The sequence below is a fragment of the Ahaetulla prasina genome, chromosome 15, assembly GCF_028640845.1.
Source record: "Ahaetulla prasina isolate Xishuangbanna chromosome 15, ASM2864084v1, whole genome shotgun sequence".
Classification (NCBI taxonomy): domain Eukaryota; kingdom Metazoa; phylum Chordata; class Lepidosauria; order Squamata; family Colubridae; genus Ahaetulla; species Ahaetulla prasina.
The window spans coordinates 7515001-7536668 of NC_080553.1; the positions used below are offsets into that span (position 1 = coordinate 7515001).

The window sequence follows — 21668 nt, forward strand, 5'->3', positions numbered from 1 at the left end:
TCCTTCTTTTCATTAAACTGGATATACCCAATTCCCACAGCCGTTCTTCACATGTTTTAGCCTTTCATATTGGAATGAAGAAATTGATCAGTTCCCATTGGATTAACTCCCCATCATCACATCCCACCGCAAGTGTGATTTGTCCCATTTCCACACGTAGATAATTTTTTTTAAAAAAAGCATGAACATTTGCACGCATTCTCTCTGAGGTCTAAGGCATGGGGCACATGCTTTCTTAATGTACATCATTTTCCACATGGCACAAGATTCAGAAGCCCACTGGTGGCTTGCTGCTTTCCGACTGAGTCCATGGATTGGGGAAATGCAAATCGACTTAGCTTGGCCGAACATAGGAAGCAAAAACACAGTTCTCCCCTCTTTACAGGGATGGGCTGCTGGGGGTTCGCAGGGGTTCAGGAGAATCTGTAACTAAGATTCTGTGCAGTTCGGAGAACCCCCAAATCCCACTCCTGGCTGGCCCTGCCCACCCCTCCCCTCCCCGGAGTCCCCACGCAGCCCGTTTTGGATGAAGGTAAGTGCAGGGCACGTATGGAGGCTCAGGAAGGGCAAAAAACAGGTCTACTGGAAGTTCGGGCCCGTTTCTGGCCTCTAGAGGGCCTCTGGAGCCTGTGGAGGCTGTTTTCGCCCTCCCGGAGGCTTAAGAAAAGCCTCTGGAGCCTGGGGAGGGCAAAATGCCCCCCCACACCTTAGTACAGGAGGCCAACTAGGGCACGCCCACCATGGCGACACCCACCCAGCAACCGGACAAAGAACCCCTTGTTAAATTTTTTGAAGCCCACCCCTGCCTCTTTACATTCCTCCAAAGGGAGGAGAGAGGCATCTCGACTAAAAGTAACACAGCCTGCCCTCCCCACAACGCTGCCCAACTTCTCACACTGCACACACATACCCCAATTGCTGGCATCGGTAACAAAAAGAGAGAGAATGCAAATGAGGCCCACCAAACAATAGCCTGCGCTTTGAAAAGGGGGGAAAGAGGTAGGGCAGGTGAAGGTTTATCAAGGAACATTAAGATTTCCTGAGCTATTCCTTGCCTACATACCAAGGCTAAACGAAGAGTCAGGAGGGTAGCTGATAAGGGCCAAGGGCTACTCGTTGGTAAATAAAGTTCACCAAATGCCGTTTGTGTCCCTCTGTTCGGCAGAGATAAGAGGAAAGGGAGAACTAAGAGTATATTTGCATCCTTTAGAAAGATTTGTCAGGTTGAAGGGGCTGGGTGGGGGGTGAGAGAGAGCTGGCGGCTTTGAGAAGGCGGAAACCCCGCCCCCCCAAAAACCCAGGCCTGTTACAGATGGAATACCTGTCCTAGATAGAGCAGTAGAGAAAACTGGAGATTATAAAGGGATCTAAATGGACTTTTGGCTTCGTTTACACACACACACACACAGAGAGAGAGACCTCACTGCAAACAACACTTTCCAAAATCTAAGATAAGTCATATCCTAGATAAGTCTAGGATAAGGACGAGCACACAATAGATTTAAGCTTAATGTTAACCGCTTCAATCTTGATTGCAGAAAATATGACTTCAGTAACAGAGTTGCTAACACTTGGAACACACTACCTGACTCTGTGGTCTCTTCTCAAAATCCCAAAATCTTCAACCAAAAACTGTCCACTATTGACCTCACCCCCCATTCCTAAGAGGTCTGTAAGGGGCGTGCATAAGAGCACAAGCGTGCCTACCGTTCCTGTCTTATTGTTTTCTTTCGTTATATCCAATTAATATAGTTATTACATACTCATACTGATATATATGCTTATATATTGTATAGGTATTACATGCTTATGCTTATATATACTGTGTGACAAATAAAATAAAAATAAATAAATAAATAAATCTTCGTATCCCTTAACTGTGATAAAGCCAAAGGACAGGGGAAAGAAAAATTAAGAGTTGAGAGGAGGCAGAGTGTTACAACAGGGGCCCTTCCTGCTTCTATCACTCGGATGGCCTCTAGGAGATGATGTGATGGATGGAAACACATCAAGAAGAGATCCAACCTAGAACTAAGGAGGAATTTCCTGACAGGTCGAGCAATTGGGCCTCTGTGGCTCAATTAACAGCAGCTGCCTGCAATTATTTCAGGTTCTAGTCCCACCAAGCCCAAGGTTGACTCAGCCTTCCATCCTTTATAAGGTAGGTAAAATGAGGACCCAGATTGTTGGGGGCAATAAGTTGACTTTGTATATAAATATACAAATAGGATGAAGACTATTGCTAACATAGTGTAAGCCGCCCTGAGTCTTCGGAGAAGGGCGGGATATAAATGCAAATTAAAAAACAAAATTGATCAGTGGAACGGGTTGCCTCCAGAAGCTGTGGGTGCTCCATCACTGGAGGTTTTCAAGAAGAGACTGGACAGCCATTTGTCTGAAATGTTGCTGGGTCTCCTGCTTGAGCAACGGGTTGGACTACAAGATCTCCAAGGTCCCTTCCAACTCTTCTGCTATTCTATTATTTGGAGATTCTGTGATTATGTCATGAAAGCGCCTCAAAGCAAGTGCATAGAAAAATAATCAGTTCCCAATGAGATTGATTTCCTTACTCTCTAGTTTGAGGGTCATGGGTGGCCTTCCTAGAATTTTCCATGCCCCATCACTCAATTTGAATGCTTAAAAAAAAGAGAAAATTCAGCAGTGGAGCTGTCTAACATTTGGAGGAAGAGAATGAGACAATCTCTAGGGCCTCCAAACTTGGCAACTTTTAAGACTTATGGACTTTAACTGCCAGAATTCCCCAGCCGGGAGTCTTAAAATTTCCAAGTTTGGAGACTCCTGCTCTAAAGCGTGGCCTAAAATTGACTTCACACATTTATGGTAAACAAAGCAAAACTCCCAAAACTCCAGTCCTTAAATAATAATAAAGGGGGAAAGTTGGATAACCCAAGATATCCATGTGAATTCAGCCCACCAATATGGCATCGTCTGTCCACCCATTGCTGACTTTCTCCATCTTCCAAATGGGAAAAGCTTCCATGGGTAATCAAAGGTCCAGCTAAGAATGATGGCAGAACCCAACTGGATCACTTCATTTCAGGCCAACAAAAAAAATCAAGATTACAACGATGGCTGAACTCAAAAGGGCCACTCGATTTAAGGCCAACCAAAAGTCAAGCTCGGAATCATGATGGAAACCAACTGGGCCACTTGGTTTAAGGCCAACCAAAAGCCCAGCTCAGAATGATGGCTGAACCCAACAAGATCACTTGGTTTACGGCCAACCAAAAGCCAAGCTCAGAATGATGGCTGAATGCAACAGGGTCACTTGGTTTATGGCCAAGCAAAAGCCGAGTTCAGAATGATGGTGGAACCCAACACAGGGTCACCAGGTTTAAAACCAAGTGACGGTCAAGCTCAGAAAGACAGATGACCGTGAGGGCCACTTCATTTTCATGACCCACCAATCACCATCTCTCACAGACACCTGTTTTGAGAATCACCCAGAAACGGCCACCTAACTATCCTTTTTTGCAGGAAATCACCTGATAGGTGCAGACTCATCTCCTCTGTCCAGCCAGTCCTGTGGTGGGATGATGTACATGCACCAAAGACCCCAGTTGTAGCCATGGGCAGCATTGGCATACTGTTGCACTTCAAAAGTATTGTACTTGATGTTGTCTATAGCAGGTAAGACAATCCGTTTACGGTCCTCTTTAATCCGGGTCAGGGCTGGCTCCACCCTATAAAACAATCGAGATGGGTTATTTTTTCATTTGGACAATAGTTAGTCAGTTTTGAGGCAACTCAGTTCTGTAAGACTCTTTGTGGCTTAGAGTGGCTTTATTTTCTTTAAAAATAAATAAATTAACAAGTATTGGACAAAAATCAAGACAAGGTTGGAAGAGATGATATAACCACGTCTTGAACTGAAACCAGGAATATTTCTGCTAGGTATTTTACTTGAAATTTATAATAAAGAGAATGTATATTTGATTATTCATGTATTAACCATAGCTAGAATTGCACAACATTGGAAAAGTGGAGAGATTCCCGTTGATGGGAAGGTGATAAGGAAAATATTAGAATGTGCAGAAATGAACAGACTAACATTAGCAATTAAGGAGAAAGAACAAACTGAATATTATGTAGTATGGGAGGTACCATATTTTTTGGAGTGTAAGATGCACCTTTCCCCACCAAAAAAGAAGGTGAAAATCAGGGTGCATCTTATACTCCGAATGTAGCCCACGCAGATTTTCAAACAGAGGTTTCAGAGGCTGAAAGCTTTAGAAAAGAAACCCCCAAACAGAGCTTCAGAGGCTTTTTTTCTGAAGTTCTGTTTTGGAGGCTTTCAGAGGCAGAAAAAAGTTTTTCCTGAAACAGAGTTTCAGAGGCAGAAAAAAAAAAAAGCAAAAAAAAGCAAGGGACAGAGCTCACAGCCAAGGAACCTGTTGCTAAAATTCACCTCTGGGAACAGCTGATTGGGGATATTCCAGGAGGCCAATCCACCTGCCAATCAGCTTTTTTTTAATTTTCCTCACCAAATACTAAGGTGAGTCTTATACTCTGAAAAATACGGTATTTTATCAATGGCTGGGGAATAAAAAAGGAGTTTGGAAATGAAGAAGATTAAAGAGAAAGTAAAAATATATTAAGATAAAGATGTAAATAAAAAGGAAATCACACACACACACACACACACATATATATATATATATATATATATATATACACACACACACACACACACACACACACATACATACATATATATATATATATATATATATATATATATATATATGTATATATATATGTAGGTCTTTGGTTATTCGGGTTTTTCCCCGCGTACAATTGGAAGTGTCTTGGTGACATTTCAACGAAGTCTCATTCGTCATCTTCAGGCTTCAGCTTCGTGCTTCTGGGAGAATGTGTGATTGCAGCTGTTTCTTCCTTTTTAACTGCTAGTGAGGGTTTGAACTGTTTGGGTGGGGGCTTGGTTGTGCTCAGATTTGTCTGAGTTGCAGGGGGATTTGAGCTGGTGAGCTGCATTGCTGTTGTTTGGCTTCGTGTTCATGGTCATGCTACATCTTCATAGTGGGTGTCAGTCTGCTGCATGTATGGATTGGAGGGGTTTGAGATGGCTAATGTTGCAGCTGCGGTCTGGCTTCTGGTCCTTGGTTGTGCTTCATGATCAGTGTGGGTTTGGGTCTGCTTTCTGGGTGGATGTGTGGTGGTGACATCCTGTGTGGACCTCGTGAGTGTGGGTCTGGTTTCATTCCTCGTGTTAGAGACTCGTTTGTCAATAAGGGCGGGTATATATATATATATATATATATATATATATATATATATATATATATATATATATATATATATATATATATATATATATATATATATATTTGTTTTCTGACGTTTTCGCGGGTGTTTGTATGTAGGTCTTTGGTTATTCGGGTTTTCTCCGGCGTAAAATTGGAAGTGTCTTGGCGGCGGTTCGACAAAGTCTCAATCCGCATCTTCAGGCTTCTGCTTCGTGCTTCTGGGAGCAAAGATTGCTCCCAGAAGCACGAAGCTGAAGCCTGAAGATGACGAATGAGACTTCGTCGAAACGTCACCAAGACACTTCCAATTTTACGCGGGAGAAAACTCGAATAACCAAAGACATATATATATATATATATAGATAACCAAATAACCAAAGACATATATATATATAGAGAGAGAGACTCTAGAAAGAGTGCAGAGAAGAGCAACAAAGATGATTAGGGGACTGGAGGATAAAACATATGAAGAACGGTTGCAGGAACTGGGTATGTCTAGTTTAACAAAAAAAAGGACTAGGGGAGACATGATAGCTGTGTTCCAATATCTTAGGGGCTGCCACAAAGAAGAGGGAGTCAGGCTGTTCACCAAAGCACCTGAGGGTAGAACAAGAAGCAATGGGTGGAAACTGGTCAAAGAAAGAAGCAACTTAGAACTGGAGAATTTCTGACAGTTAGAACAATTAATAAGTGGAGCACTTGCCTTCAGAAGTTGTGAATGCTCCAACACTGGAAATTTTTAAGAAAATGTTGGATAACCATCTGACTGAGATGGTATAGGGTTTCCTGCCTGGGCAGGGGGTTGGACTAGAAGGCCTCCAAGGTCCCTTCCAACTCTGATGTTATGTTATATGTTATGTTATGTTATGTTATATATATATATATATATATATATATATATATATATATATATATATATATATATATATATATATATATATATATATATATCTCATAACATAACATAACATAACATAACATCAGAGTGGGAAGGGACCTTGGAGGCCTTCTAGTCCAACCCCCTGCCCAGGCAGGAAACCCTACACCATCTCAGTCAGATGGTTATCCAACATTTTCTTAAAAATTTCCAGTGTTGGAGCATTCACAACTTCTGAAGGCAAGTTGTTCCACTTATTAATTGTTCTAACTGTCAGGAAATTTCTCCTTAGTTCTAAGTTGCTTCTTTCCTTGATCAGTTTCCACCCATTGCTTCTTGTTCTACCCTCAGGTGCTCTGAGAACAGCCCGACTCCCACTTCTCTGTGGCAGCCCTGAGATATTGGAACACTGCTATCATGTCTCCTGGTCCTTCTTTTGTTAAACTAGACATACCCAGTTCCTGCAACCGTTCTTCATATGTTTTATCCTCCAGTCCCTAATCATCTTTGTTGCTCTTCTCTGCACTCTTTCTAGAGTCTCAACATCTTTTACATCGTGGCACCAAAACTGGATGCAATATTCCAAGTGTGGCCTTACCAAGGCATTATAAAGTGGTACTAACACTTCACGTGATCTTGATTCTATCCTCTGTTTATGCAGCCCAGAACTGTGTTGGCTTTTTAACAGCTGCTGCACACTGCTGGCTCATATCTAGATGGTTATCCACTAGGACTCCAAGATCCCTCTCACAGGTACTACTATTGAGCAAGGTACCACATATACGGTACTGGTGCATTTTGTTTTTGGCCTAAATGTAGAACCTTACTTTTTCACTGTTGAATTTCATTTTGTTAGATAGCGCCCAATGTTCAAGTCTGTCAAGATCTTTCTGTAACTTGAGCCTATCTTCTGGAGTGTTGGCTATTCCTGCCAGCTTGGAGTCATCTGCAAATTTGATGAGTTCCCCATCTATCCCTCGTCCAAGTCATTGATGAAGATGTTGAAGAGTACTGGGCCTAAAACAGAGCCTTGGGGTACTCCACTGCATACTTCCCTCCATGTGGATTTAGTTCCGTTGAGGACTACACGTTGAGTGCGGTTGGTCAGCCAGTTACGAATCCATCTGGTGGTGGTGCTGTCTAACCCACATTTTTCTACTTTATCTAGTAGTAGGTTATGGTCTACTTTATCAAATGCTTTACTGAAGTCCAAGTAAATTATATCAACAGCATTCCTCTGGTCTACTAATTTTGTCATTTTGTCAAAGAATGCGATAAGATTAGTCTGGCATGATCTGTTTTGACAAACCCATGTTGGCTTTTGGTTATTACTTTGTTTGCTTCTAGGTGTTCGGTGATTCGTTGCTTGATTATCTTTTCCAGAATCTTCCCGGTATTGAGGTCAGACTGATAGGTCTGTAGTTTCCTGGATCTGTTTTTCCTTTTTGAAGATGGGAACTACATCAGCTCTTTTCCAGTCCTCTGGCATAAATTCTGTGATTCAGTAATGTGGAAAGATATAGTTCAGTGGTTCTGAGATCACGTCTGCCAGTTCCTTCAGTACCTTGGGGTGTAATCCATGCGGTCCTGGTGATTTGAACTCGTCTAGGGTAGACAGGTGTTCACTTACCATTTTCTTCCCTATTTTAACTTGTGTTTCTAATCTGATTTTTGTAGTGCTGTTTTTGATAGGTTGGATTGTTTTTCCTTTTGTGTAAAGACAGATGCAAAATATGAGTTAAGTAGATCTGCTTTCTCCTGTTGCTTGTCATCTTCTTGCCACTTTCTCCCAGCAATGGGCCAATTGTTTCCTTGACTTTTTCTTGTTTTTAACATGTTGGAAGAAGCTTTTTATTATTTTTACTTTTGTCGCTAGCCTTTGTTCATTGTGAGCCTTAGCTTTCCTCACTTCATCTTTACAGGCTCGGGCTATTTGCTGATATTCTGCCTTAGTTATTTGCCCTCTTTCCACTTTTTATATTTGTCCTTTTGTCTTTCAATTTGTCAGATAGTTCTTTATGCATCCATGCTGGTTTCTTTTGAGATCTACTATTTTTCTTCTTCATTGGTATTGTGTTAGACTGTGCTTTTATAATCTCACTTTTCAAAATTTCCCAAGCTTCTTGAGTTGTTTTCCCCTGAGGATTCTCATCCATTGAATCCTTCTCAAGATCTCTAAGTTTATTGAAATTAGCTCTCTTAAAGTCCAAGACTCTAGTTTGACTTTGTTCTACTACTTGTATTTGCTTAATGTTGAATTCCAATATTGCGTGGTCACTTGCCCCAAGGTTCCTGTAGCTTCAACACCTTCTATCATTTCATCTCTGTTAGTGAGAATTAAGTCCAATATGGCTGATCCCTTGTCGCCTTCTCTATTTTTGGGAAACAAAGTTGTCTGCTAGGTTTGTTAGGAACCTGTTGGATCTTCCACTTGGTGCAGAGTTTGTTTCCCAGTTGATGTCAGGGTAGTTAAAATCCCCATTACTACTGTGATGTGCTTCCTACATACCTTAGTTAGCTGACTAGCAAAAGTTCATCTACTTCCTCTGTTTGGTTGGGTGGCCTATAGTATAGACCTATGGCAATATCGTTTTCACCCTTTTATATTGACCCAAATACATTCAAGATGATTTTCATCATTGTTGTGCTCTATTTCTGTAGAGATGTAGTTATTTCTTATATATAGTGCAACTCCACCTCCTCTTTTATTTGGTCTATTTCTTTTAAATAATTTATATCCCTCTAGCTGTATGTTCCATTTGTCAGTTTCATCCCACCAAGTTTCCGTAATGGCAACAATATCATATCTACCCTCATTTACTTGGATTTCTAATTCACCCTGTTTATTCCTCATACTCTGTGCATTGGTGTATAGACATTTGAGTCCATTTGGATTGATCTTGTGTTTACTGTCTACATAACCTGTGTTGACTGCCCCTACTTTCATGCCACCTGTTGGTTTAGTGCACATGGTATGGCACTCACTGTTAAATGCTTGGTTTTGCTTGATAGCATGGTTGATAGTCTTACCCATACAGACATCTATGTTACATGCACTGATAACCCTTTTAGTTTTCGATTGCTGGGGACAGAAATTTTCCTTATCAGTTAATTCTCTGTCCCCACTGTCCGGTTTAAATGTTTATCCAGAAAATCTGTGAATGTATTGCTAAGTAACTCAGTCCCTTTCTTTGATGGATGCAATCCATCTCTTTTGTACAATTTTTCGTTGGACCAGTTGCAGACATCATGACTAATAAAACCAAAGCCTTCCCTTTTACACCACTCCTTTAGCCACACATTAAACTCCACTACACGCTGGCCTTTACCTTTATATATATATAATGAGAATATGGATGTTTAATGTTAAAATGTGTTATTATTATAAGATATTAAGAAGAAATTGGAGAGCTTTATAATGTTTAAATGTATAATATACTATAATATTAAGCTTAGCGAAATAATTTTATGTGAATGAGATAGAAAATGGTGAACGATGTTGCACAGAGATGTTTATAACCAGATGACACACTGCAGATGGATAGATGGAATGTTTAAGTTTCTAATTGAAAAATAAAAAATGTTTTATAATAAATAAATATATACATAAAAGAGATGGATCATAGGTCTCCAGAAGGCAAAGTCTATATAACAATCAAAACACAGGGCAGGGACTAACCTATCAGCCGGCTGAAGGTCTGGGAGAACAGCCAAGTTTTCTTAATATTTCCATTTTATTGTTAGGTATTTATGAAAGAAATCTATTATGTATAGTGGGAGAGCTAGGTAGAGGTCATGCAACAGGGACAGATAACCAAACTGAAATATCGTAACATTAATTTGTTCCAAGAAGCTCACGAGATATCTTCTCATTTTGGAGTTATTTTCCACTCGAAACTCACATTTATATATTGAACATTAACTGGAAAGCTCTTAGTTGATACATTCAAGCCATGGGGGGGGAAAAGATTGGATGAAATGAAAACAGCCAAGATTTTAACGACTTTTAAAAACATTCTCAGGGGAGGGAGGCAGATGGATCTCGGGGAGGTATGTGGTTCCAGAAGACAAGCGCAGTGCTAGAGGAAGATGTAGAAGATGACACTATTCTCATTCGGTGACTTTCTCTTTTAATGACTTGAAATTGAAGCTCCTGTTTCATCCCTTAACTCTCCAGAAGCCCGCTCAGGCAGGCTCTGCTTTTGAATCAATTCAATTCAAACCTGTATTGTCAGAGTACAACAGGTGTACAATGAGATTGGCTGAGCCTCGCTTCGTGCACGCCCCCCCACAACCCAATATGACTCACATTGAAAGACAGTAAAAGGAGAAAAAAAATTTCTAACAGTGAGTCCGACTAACAAACGCACAATCCTACTGCACCATGTGAATTTATCAGTGGTGGGATTAAAAAAAAATTGAATACCGATTTTGTGGGCATGGCTTGGTGGGCGTGTCAGGGGAAGGCTACTGTAAAATCTCCATTACCACCCCAATCCAGGGGAAGGTTACTGCAAAATCCTCATTTCCTCCCAATCAGCCGGGACTCGGGAGGCAGAGAATAGATGGGGGCAGGGCCACTCAGAGGTGGTATTTACCGGTTCTCCGAACTACTCAAAATTTCTGCTACCAGTTCTCCAAAACTGGTCAGAACCTGCTGAAACCAACCTCTGGAACGTATTGCATGTCGTGCCGGCCCCAACAACAAGTCCATCATACTATGTTGTTGTAAAGTTATTTTCAGTTCAGGAGTCTGACAGCCCACGGATAAAAACTATTCTTCAAGCCTGTTTGTGTGGCTGCCTATGCTTCTATGCATCCTTCCAGATGGTAGGAGAATAAAGAGGTGCTGACCAGGGTGTGAGTCGTCCCTGAGGATTTTCCTCACTCTTCTAAGGCAGTGAGCCCTAGAGATGTCATCTAATGGTATGAGGAGACAGCCTACAGTGTTTTGTGCTGTCCTCACCACCCTCTGTAATGTCTTTCTATCCGCAGCTATCAAGCCGGCATACCACACCATAATGCAATGAGTGAGGAGGCTCTCTACTGTGGACCAGTAAAAGGTGGTCATCAGTTGTTATTCCACCCTATTTTTTTGCAAGACTCTAAGGAAGTGGAGTCTCTGTTGGGCCTTTCTGGCCATCTGGGTTGTGCTGATTTTCCAGGCAAGATCTTTGCTGAGGTAGATTCCCAGGAATTTAAAGGAAGAAACTCTCTCCACACAGCCCCCCTCAATATAAAGTGGGGCAGATTCCTCTCTCTTCTTCTGGAAGTCCAACACCATCTCCTTGGTCTTGCTGATGTTCAGGTGCAGGTTGTTTTCCAAGCACCATGTGGATAATTTTTGAACCTCCCCCCTGTATGCTCTTTCATCTCCACCTGAAGTCCTCAAGCCATTAGAAGATTAGAAATGAAGTCCTCAAGCCATTAGAAGCTATGCATCTCTGGAGTTTGAGAATGAGAGGCAATAAATTCTTCTTTTGATGTTCTCTACCAATCCACGTTCTGCAGTTTAGACCAGACGGGAATTATGGAGATCTCCTGCCTTCTGTATTACCTATCTCCTTTTCTACATATGACTATAATCTTGTTGCTCGTATCTTTACGATTTATATTGTTTTATTTAGTTTCCCAGTATGATTTTGATTGCTTATTTAGTATCCTATGACTATCACCTAATGAGGGGAAGGACTCCCTGGAGAAGAGCCTAATGTTGTGAAAGATTGAGGGCAAAAGAAGAAGGGGACAACAGAGAACGAGGTGGCTGGATGGAGTCACTGAAGCAGTAGGCATGAGTTTAAATGGACTCCAGAGGATGGTAGAGGACAGGAAGGCCTGGAGGAACATTGTCCATGGGGTCGCGATGGGTCGGACACGACTTCGCAACTAACAACAACAACAACAATGACTATCAATGTGCTGTATCTTATGATTCATGATGAATGTATTTATGATAACTATGATCATGATTTATCTTATATTACCTATATACACTGAGAGCTTATGCACCGAAGACAAATTCCTTGCATGTCCAATCACACTTGCCAATAAAGAATTCTATTCTATTCTGTTCTATTCTGTTCTATTCTATTCTATTCTATTCTACTCCTATTCTATTCTATTTCTCTCATTTTATTCTACTCTACTCTACTTCTTCTATTCTATTCTATTCTATTCTATTCTATTCTATTCTATTCTATTCTATTCTACTCTACTCTACTTCTCTCATTCTATTCTATTCTATTCTATTCTACTCTCTCTCATTCTGTTCTATTCTATTCTATTCTACTCTACTCTACTCTACTCTACTCTACTTCTCCTATTCTATTCTATTCTATTCTATTCTATTCTATTCTATTCTATTCTATTCTATTCTATTCTACTTTACTTCTCCTATTCTATTCTATTCTTTCTATTCTATTCTATTCTATTCTATTCTATTCTATTCTATTCTATTCTATTCTATTCTATTCTATTCTATTCTACTCTACTCTACTCTACTTTACTTCTCTCATTCTATTCTACTTCTCTCATTCTCTTCTCTTCTCTTCTCTTCTCTTCTCTTCTCTTCTCTTCTCTTCTCTTCTCTTCTCTTCTATTTTATTCTATTCTACTCTACTCTACTCCATTCCATTCTATCAACCCTCTTCTCCTAGTTCTACCAACAATGAACATGTCTTCGCTGTGCTCCGTGCATTGCATATAGGAACAGACCCATACTCAAACACACAATCACACCTGATTTCCATTTTGACTAGACTATCACATCCCTGAATCCTAAAGCAATTGATGCGAGGGAGAAAAGGAACTCTTCGCTTCTGCAATTCTTGTGATACTTGGGTGCAGTGAGGAGAGAAGTCACCTTGGGCTCCTTAATTACCAAGTGACAGCTCCCTGAAGGAAAAAGCCACAGGCAGTTGTCAAAGTTGCCATAGGAAGAAGACGAATGCTTTACATCATTATTGCAGAAATACAGTTCAGAGTCTGGCAGCGAAGGAGATCAGTGAGCAGGCATATCAACCGTGATGGACATCTACCCTGCCCAGTTCAGCTGATTTGCGTGGAACAGAGGTGCCAAAAATACGGTCTCAGGGGAATGAGGTGTTTTGACCTCTGAACTCTGTGGCCTTCATGGAAGCTGGAGCCTTTTCTCCAAACAAAGATACCCAAATTTCAGCCAAATATCCAATTAAACAATGACTTGGACAATTTTTCTCATTGAAAACCACCTCCTGCTCCACTTCTCCTCCTCCTTCTCTCCAAGGATGGGAGGGGAATGCTTTCCCATGGATTTCCCTGAAATTCATGTCAATTTTTTTTTTTTGGGAGGAAGTCTTTCCTTCCTTCCTCTCCATCCTTCCTTCCTCCCTCCCTCTCTCCCTTCCTTCTCCCCTCTCTTTTTCCTTCCTTCTCTACTTTCCTTCCTTCTCTCCTCTCCCTCCCATTTCTTTCTCCTTCCTTCCTTCTTCCTCCCCTCTTTTTCTTTCCTTCCTTTCTTCTCTCTCTCCTTCCTTCCCTTCTTTCCTTCTTCCCTCTCCCTCCCATTACTTTCTCCTTCCTTCCTTCCTTCCTTCCTTCCTTCCTTCCTTCCTTCATTCATTCATTCATTCATTCATTCCATTTCAGCAGCATGATTTGGGAAGATTTGGAGATGGGGATACAAAACTCGGCTTGGGGACATCCGTGCTATAGCAATTCCTCAGTAATGTGTTGGGGAACATAAGGTTGTTACTTTGGGACGGATCTATATCTCTGAACCCCTTCTTTGAAAGGGAAGCTGGGTTTAGCATCAGCCAACGCCCACGGTCAAGTTCAGCTCAATTTTTCATTTCAATGTCAAGCCCTTCCTGCAGTGAATGGCCATGCAGATGTTGCCTGTTGAGACAATAAAGATTAAAAAAAAAAAAGGCCCGATCCTCTATTGGAAGATAAATCATGGATGCCTGGCAGAACTGGATATCAGCTGAGCCATTCCCTTCCTCTCTCTCATTATAAACGTAGCCCTCTAAGGCCAGAAACAGTGTCCTTCTCTTCACATGCTTTACATAGCTCCATAGCAACACCATAAATATTCCCCTTCTGTTTATGCGGTTTCCAATAATAAAAAAATAAAAGGCATCTGGTTCGCTAGAAGGAGAAGAGGAATCTCTGCTCTGTACTGGGTAGTCCTCGACTTACAACGGTTTGTTTAGTGACCCTTCGAAGTTATAACGGCCCTGAAAACAGTGGCTTGTGCCTGCTTTTCAAACTTACAACCGTTGCAGCATCCCCATGATAGAATAGAATAGAATAGAATAGAATAGAATAGAATAGAATAGAAGAGATTAGAAGAGAAGAGAAGAGAAGAGAAGAGAAGAGAAGAGTTGGAAGGGACTTTGGAGGTCTTCTAGTCCAACCCCCTGCTTAGGCAGGAAATCCTACACCACAAATGGTTATCCAACATCTTCTTAAAAAGTTCCATTGTTGGAGCACCCACAACTTCTGGAGGCAGGTTGTTCCACTGGTTAATTGTTCTCACTGTCAGGAAATTTCTCCTAAATTCCAGGTTGCTTCTGTCCTTGATTAGTTTCCATCCATTGTTTCTTGTCCTACCCTCAGGTGCTTTGGAGAATAGCTTGACTCCCTCTTCTTTGCGGCAGCCCCTGAGACATTGGAAGTCTGCTATCATGTCACCCCTGGTCCTTCTTTTTATCAGACTAGACATACCCAGCAGTGGTGGGTTTCAATTTTTTTTACTACCGGTTCTGTGGGTGTGGCTTGGTGAGTGTGGCAGGGGAAGGATACTGCAAAATCTCCATTCCCACCCCACTCCAAGGGAAGGATATTGCAAAAATCCCCATTCCTTCCCGATCAGCTAGGAATTGGGAGGCAGAGAATAGATGGGGGCAGGGCCAGTCAAAATTTTTACTATCAGTTCTCCGAAGTACTGAAAATTTCCACTACCAGTTCTCCAGAACTGGTCAGAACCTGCTGAAACCCACCTCTGATACCCAGTTCCTGCAACCATTCTTCGTATGTTTTAACCTCCAGTCCCCTAATCATCTTTGTTGCTCTTCTCTGCATTCTTTCTAGAGTCTCAACATCTTTTTTACATCGTGGCGACCAAAACTGGATGCAGTATTTCAAGCCTTACCAAGGTTACATGATCAAAGTTCAGCTGCTTGACAACTGGTTATATTTTTGACATTTGCAGTGTCCTGGGGTCACCTGATCCCCTTTTGTGACCTTCTGACAATGAAGAAGCCAGGCTCATTTAATGACCATGTGACTAATTGAACAATTGCGGTCATTTGCTTAACCAATGGGGCAAGAAAAGCTGTAAAACCTGTAAAACTCACTTAACAAATTTCTCACTGAACAACATACATTTTGGGCTCAATTGTGGCCATAGATTGAGGACTACCTATTGTTCTGGCCTACTGAGAAAGTATACAGCACAAACTTTGTCCCAGGAAACCTCTTTAATTCATACAGTTGTGAATTATTGTCATTCCTAGTCTGAAAGGCTTATCACTTATCACTTATTTTCTAAAAACCCACCTTATCTCCCTTGGAATGCTGCCAGAGAACTAATTGCCAAATGCAGGGCAAGGCCAAACTTAGCACAGAGTCAAACAGAACTTTCCCAAAGCTTTTACTGACCAGATGAACTAATTGCTTCCTGCAAAAGCTCACCTCCCGTTTGCTTCTCTTTTATGTCTTATGGGAGGGGCCAATCATCTCCAAGCCTTACTCCCAAGTCGACCCTGTTTCCTTAATTATTCCTGTCTTCCAGCAGTTCTGCGCATGCGCACATTGGGGACAGGCTCACACTGTTCTTCTGCCTCGCTGATGTCAGATTCCAGAGACTCCAGAGGCAGCAAAGAACTACCGGATGGCCTTGGACTTCTCTCTGCCTCTGACTCAGAGCCATTGTCCGAGCGTTCCCCAGACTCCAGGATTGGCCCATGTTCCTCCCCAACCTCATTACTGTCCAAATCTGCTGCCAGCTCTGCTGGCCGCTAGTGGGCCATAACCCCTATATCAAGGGGACTCAATAGATGCTCTCATAACACAGCTAACTTGAAAGAAGTTTGGGTATTCACCAAGTGTCCATATGATGGATGTGGCCAGTTGCAAGCAAGCTTTCCTAGCAGGCAAACCATCTGATGGGATGGGAAGTTTGAACAAGATTTTCTTTAATTGGCATGAAATTATCATGACAGAACACATTAGCTTAGTTTGAAGAGATCCTTTCAAACAAGGCTGTTCTAAAATTGTCATCTCAAGGTCCTTTATGGATTGCCTATTAGAGAAAAATCTCTCTTGGTTTGGTTTGTTTATCAAAGAGTCTAATGAACTTCTTATTGAAAAATATTTTTGGTCCTTCAAGCTCAGTCTCAAAACCTACTTCTGAACTACATGAATGGTCTTTTATTCTTTTTCCTAACAACTCTTAAAGAAGCTTTTGGGGTGTCCTTTTTTTTTTTTTTTTTTTTGCAACCAGAGAAGTAGGAGGAATAAAATATATTTATACGATAAAACAGAATAGAAGGACTAGCGTAAAATTGCAAAATATAAAAAGCGGTAAGCAGGGAATAACCTTATAAAATTGCAATGCGTAGCTTAAACGCTATAAGTTAGATAACAAAGCTAGGTAAAATGAGCAACTCAAGAATATATTCTTTCGTGAAAGACAGACATATGTGTGGCAAGAGATGGGTTTCAAGGACCTGTAAGGTACGGTTCATTGCTTTTTCTCATATATTTTTTTTGCAGTTCGTCAGCTTACATCAGCTGGAAATTTCAGAAAGCTCGCCAACTAGCACAACATCTTACCAGCCAGTGTTGAATTCAACGTGAGCGTCGAAAAAACCAACAATTGGAGACGTCGAAGCTTTCCACCCTTGGATTCTTGCTCGGATCAACCCTTCTCGTTTATTATTGCGAACTATTTTCACCAAACCCGGGTATCTTTTGTGGACATATTGGTCCAAATTAAACTTCAGCTCAACTGCAGATAGGAAAAGAGGCAACGTTATTTATCTGGCAATCAGTGGCATTTCTACATAATCTTGATTTACAGGGCGTCCTGGACTTACAACAGTCCGTTTACTGACCACTCGAAGATACAACGGCACTGAAAAAAGTGAACCGTTAGAACCGTTGTTCATTTTGCAGCATCCCCATAGTCACGTGATCCGAATTCAAATGCTTGGCAACTGGCATGTACTCATGACGGTTGCAGCATCACCCAGGAGATCATGTGATTCCCCTTTTGAGACCTTCTGACAAGCAAAGTCAAGGGGGGAAACCAGATTCACTTAACAGTCGTGTTGCGAACTTAACAACTGCAGTGAATCGCTTTATAACTGTGGCGAGAAAGGGTTTCAAATGGTACAAAGCTCACTTAGCAAATGTTTCACTTAGCAACAGAGATTTTGGGCTCAGTTGCAGCTGTAAGTCGAGGACTATCCGGGTAAAGAAATCAGCAAGAATGCCCAGTTCTCTTTCCCCATCTCACCAGTGGTGGGTTTCTACTGGTTCACTCCGGTTCGGGAGAACCGGTAGTAGCAGCAGCGGGAGGCTCCGCCCACCCATCTGGACGTAATCACAGACGTTCTGCGCACACGCACGCTGACAGTTCCAAGCTGGAAGCATAGATAAGTGGAACCCACTACTGCATCCCACCCCAAATTGCTTGCTCTCATGACGGACAAGGCAAGCATAACAGAGTCAGGGACACAAACCAGCGAGCCGGCGTTCTGAGCACTTGTGAACAGTTACCGTTGTCGCTGTTGTCGTCCACCAGAATGACCTCCTTGAGTAAATGGGACGGCGTGTGATTCACCACGCTGTGAACTGAGCGTAGGATGACCGACAAGGCTTCGTTGACAAAAATAAAGACCACCGAAATTTGGGGGAGGTCCTCGGGATAGGACATCTGTTTGCACCTGCGGAGAAGAAAAAAGAAGTCTAGGAATGTAACGGGCATAAAAAATATCAATAACGAAATAAATATAAACTGAGGCACGGAATCAGAACCACGTGAAGAATTCGTGCCGCTTTATAAAGCCTCGGTAAGGCCAGACCTGGAATACTGCATCCAGTTTTGATCACCTCCCATTACAAAAAGATGGTGAGACTTTGCAAAGAAGATGATTAAGGGACTGGGGACTAAAACATATGGAGAACGGTTGCAGGATTTGGGTATGGTCAGTCTAGTGAAAAGAAGGTCTAGGGGGACATGAAAGAAGTCTTCTAGTATGTGAGGGGCTACCACAAAGAGAAGGGGGATCGACCTGTTTTCCAAAGCCCCAGAACATGGGAGAACAAGCAATGGATGAAAATTAATCAAAGAGAGAAGCAACTTGGAATTAAGGAGAAACTTCATGACAGTTAGAACAATTTAACCAATGGAACAGCTTAACTTGAGAAGTTGTGGGTGCTTTATTACTGGAGTTTTTAAAGAAGAGACTGGACAGTGACTAGTCTTAAATGGTATAGGTTCTCCTGCTTGAGCAGAGGGCTGGACTAGAAGAACTCCAAGGTCCCTTCCAGCTCTATTCTGACTCTGAATGTCTCTTGATGAGGAACATCTTAGCTTCCTCCTTCTGTCTGTCCATGAGCTTTACTTCCACAGCCATCTCAACCACGCATGGCCATTCCTCCCCATCCTGGCCATCTCAGATACGACCTCTTCCCAAAGAGGTCACTCTCCCTCCAGATATTGTCTGATAATCCTTTCAATCCAAGATGAGCCTCAGTGGCGCAGTGGTTAGAGTGCAGTACTGCAGGCTACTTCTGCTGCCTGCCGGCTGCCTGCAGTTTGGCAGTTCGAATCTCACCAGGCTCAAAGTTGACTCAGCCTTCTGTCCTTCTGAGGTGGGTAAAATGAGGACTCAGATTGTTGGGGGCAAGAGGTTGACTCTATAAACTGCTTGGAGTGGGCGGTAAAGCACTGTGAAGTGATATATAAATCCTATTGTTATTACTCTGTCTGTCTGTCTATTATCTATCTATCTATCTATCTATCTATCTATCTATCTATCTATCTATCTATCTATCTATCTATCTATCTATCTATCTATCTATCTGTAAACCAGGGTGAAGCTCTATATAAGTCTAAGTGCTATTGCTATTGTTCTTTTTTTCTTCCTTCCTTCCTTCCTTCCTTCCTTCCTTCCTTCCTTCCTTCCTTCATTCCTCTGCCCACTGCCAACAATTTGATCCTGACCAACTAAGGTTGACTTAGCCTTCCATTTTTCTGAAGTTGGTAAAATGAGGACCCAGATTGCTGGGGGCAATTTGCTGGTTCTGGAAACCACTTAGAGAAGGCTGAAAAGCACTGTAAAGTGGTATATAAATCTAAGTGCTATTGCTATTGCAAGGAAGAAGTCAAAGGATCAATCCATTCGTGAGAAATAGCCCTCGGGGTAAAACGGGAAAGTGCAACCCCTGGCTGGGATTGTGACAATTTAATAGACCAGGTAAGCTTTTGATCGGATTCATCAAGGCCTTTTTTGACATTTCCTGCAACGCACACCTCATGAAAGTAACACTCCGGCGCTTGCCCTTGCACAGAAATTAACATTAAAAATAACCGACATGCTCTCACAGGCAATTCCAGAGCCCAATTACCATAGCAATTACAGAGCCTGTTCTCTAAAATACAGCTAATGATCCCAAGGGAAATGACTTCCTTTCCTCTTGTCAAATTCACTGACCTCCTCGCTCAACACTTCAACATAATGATCATTTTTTTTCCCTTTGTTTTTTTTAACCATTAGGTACTTCTCTCTCTCTGGGGATTGAAAGACAGGAGGGTATGGAAGACTACAAGGTACCCTGCAAAGGTGTTGAGGGCAGGATCCAAGAATTTATTCCTTTTCCAATCATTTTCCATCACTGCCACCCCCTCCCATAGAATCTTTCAGGAGAAAAACAAAGGAGGAGAACCATCAACCATTGCAGGGCCGAGCAAATGAGCGAATGGAAAAAGCTTGTGGACATCCGGAGATAGCAATAGCAACAGCACTTAGACTTATATACCGCTTCACAGTGCTTTACAACCCACTCTAAGCGGTTTATAAAGTCAGTGTATTTCCCCCAACAATCTGGGTCCTCATTTTACTGCCCTCGGAAGGATGGAAGGCTGAGTCAACTGGAAAGAAGGAAGGAAGGAAGGAAGGAAGGAGGGAAGGAAGGACAATAGCAATAGCACTTATATACCACTTCACAGTGCTCTACAGCCCTCTCTAAGAGGTTTACAGAGTCATCCTATTGCCCCCAACAACCTGGGTTCTCCTTTTACTGACCTCGGAAGGATAGAAGGTTGAGTCAACCTTGAGCCGGTCAAGATTGAACTCTCTGATGTGGGCATAGCCTGCAATACTGCATTCTATCCACTGTGTACGATGGATGGATGGATGGATGGATGGAAGGAAGGAAGGAAGGAAGGAAGGAAGGAAGGAAGGAAAAAGAAAAGGAAAAAAAGGAAGAAAAATACCATTAGCACTTAGCCTTACAGTATATGCAGCTTCACAGTGCTTTCCAGCCCTCTCTAAGTGATTTATAGAGTCAGCCTCTTGCCCCCAACAATCTGGACCCTCATTTTACCAACCTCAGAAGAATGGAAGGCTGAGTCAACCTTAAGCCAGTGAAAATCGAACTCCTGGCTATGGCAGAATTAGCCTGCAATACTACATTCTAACCACTGTGGATGGATGGATAGATGGATGGAAGGAAGGAAGGAAGGAAGGAAGGAAGGAAGGAAGGAAGGAAGGAAGGAAGGAAGGAAGGAAGAAAAATACCATTAGCACATAGCCTTATATGCAGCTTCACAGTGCTTTAAAGCCCACTGTAAGTGGTTTATAGAGTCAGCCTGTTACCGCCAACAATCTGGGTCCTCATTTTACTGACTTCAGAAGGATGGAAGGCTGAGTCAACCTTGAGCCAGCAGACTGCAGGCAGCCAGCATTCAGCAGAATTAGCCTGCAATAGGCTAACCACTGCGCCACCACGACTCTAGTTCATGGGAAGCAGAGGACATAGGCTGTTTCCCACTCTCTAAAAGAGTTTGAAGTGACAGACAGATCACAGAATGACAGAGTTGGAAGGGACCTTGGAAGTGTCCTAATCCAACCCCCTTCTCAAGCAGGAGACCCTATCCCATTTAGGACAGATGCATTGTCTGTAAAGCAGTGGGTTAGAATGGGAACCTAAGAAAGAAAAGAATTCAATTATTTGCTAGCCTGGGTTCATTTCATTGTGGTGTGGAGACAATAACTTGGTCCTTATCACCAATAAGATCAAGGAGTTTATAGTGGACTATATAGAAGGAATAGATCAGACATCCAGCCCTGGCTTATCAATGGTGACCGAGTGGAGCAAGTGACCAGTTTTAAGTTTCTGGATGTTATCATAAAAGAGGACCTGACCTGGGGCGCTCATATTGCAGCCCTGGTCAAAAGGGCCCAGCAGAGATTATACTACCTGAGACTTCTCAGGAGACAACAACTGAA

General features: G+C 42.1%; 1 protein-coding gene across 1 annotated transcript in view; it reads right to left on the bottom strand.

Annotated features, from left to right (window-relative positions):
• Positions 1 to 21668, bottom strand: part of GALNT9 (polypeptide N-acetylgalactosaminyltransferase 9) — a 144844-nt gene that overhangs the window by 62408 nt on the left and 60768 nt on the right. Inside the window, exons 3-5 of the mRNA XM_058158912.1 lie at positions 17932 to 18098; positions 16984 to 17158; positions 3507 to 3704 (exon numbers count right to left, since the gene is read on the bottom strand). Coding sequence (XP_058014895.1) covers positions 3507 to 3704; positions 16984 to 17158; positions 17932 to 18098 — 540 coding nt within the window. The remainder of the gene's footprint in view (positions 1 to 3506; positions 3705 to 16983; positions 17159 to 17931; positions 18099 to 21668) is intronic.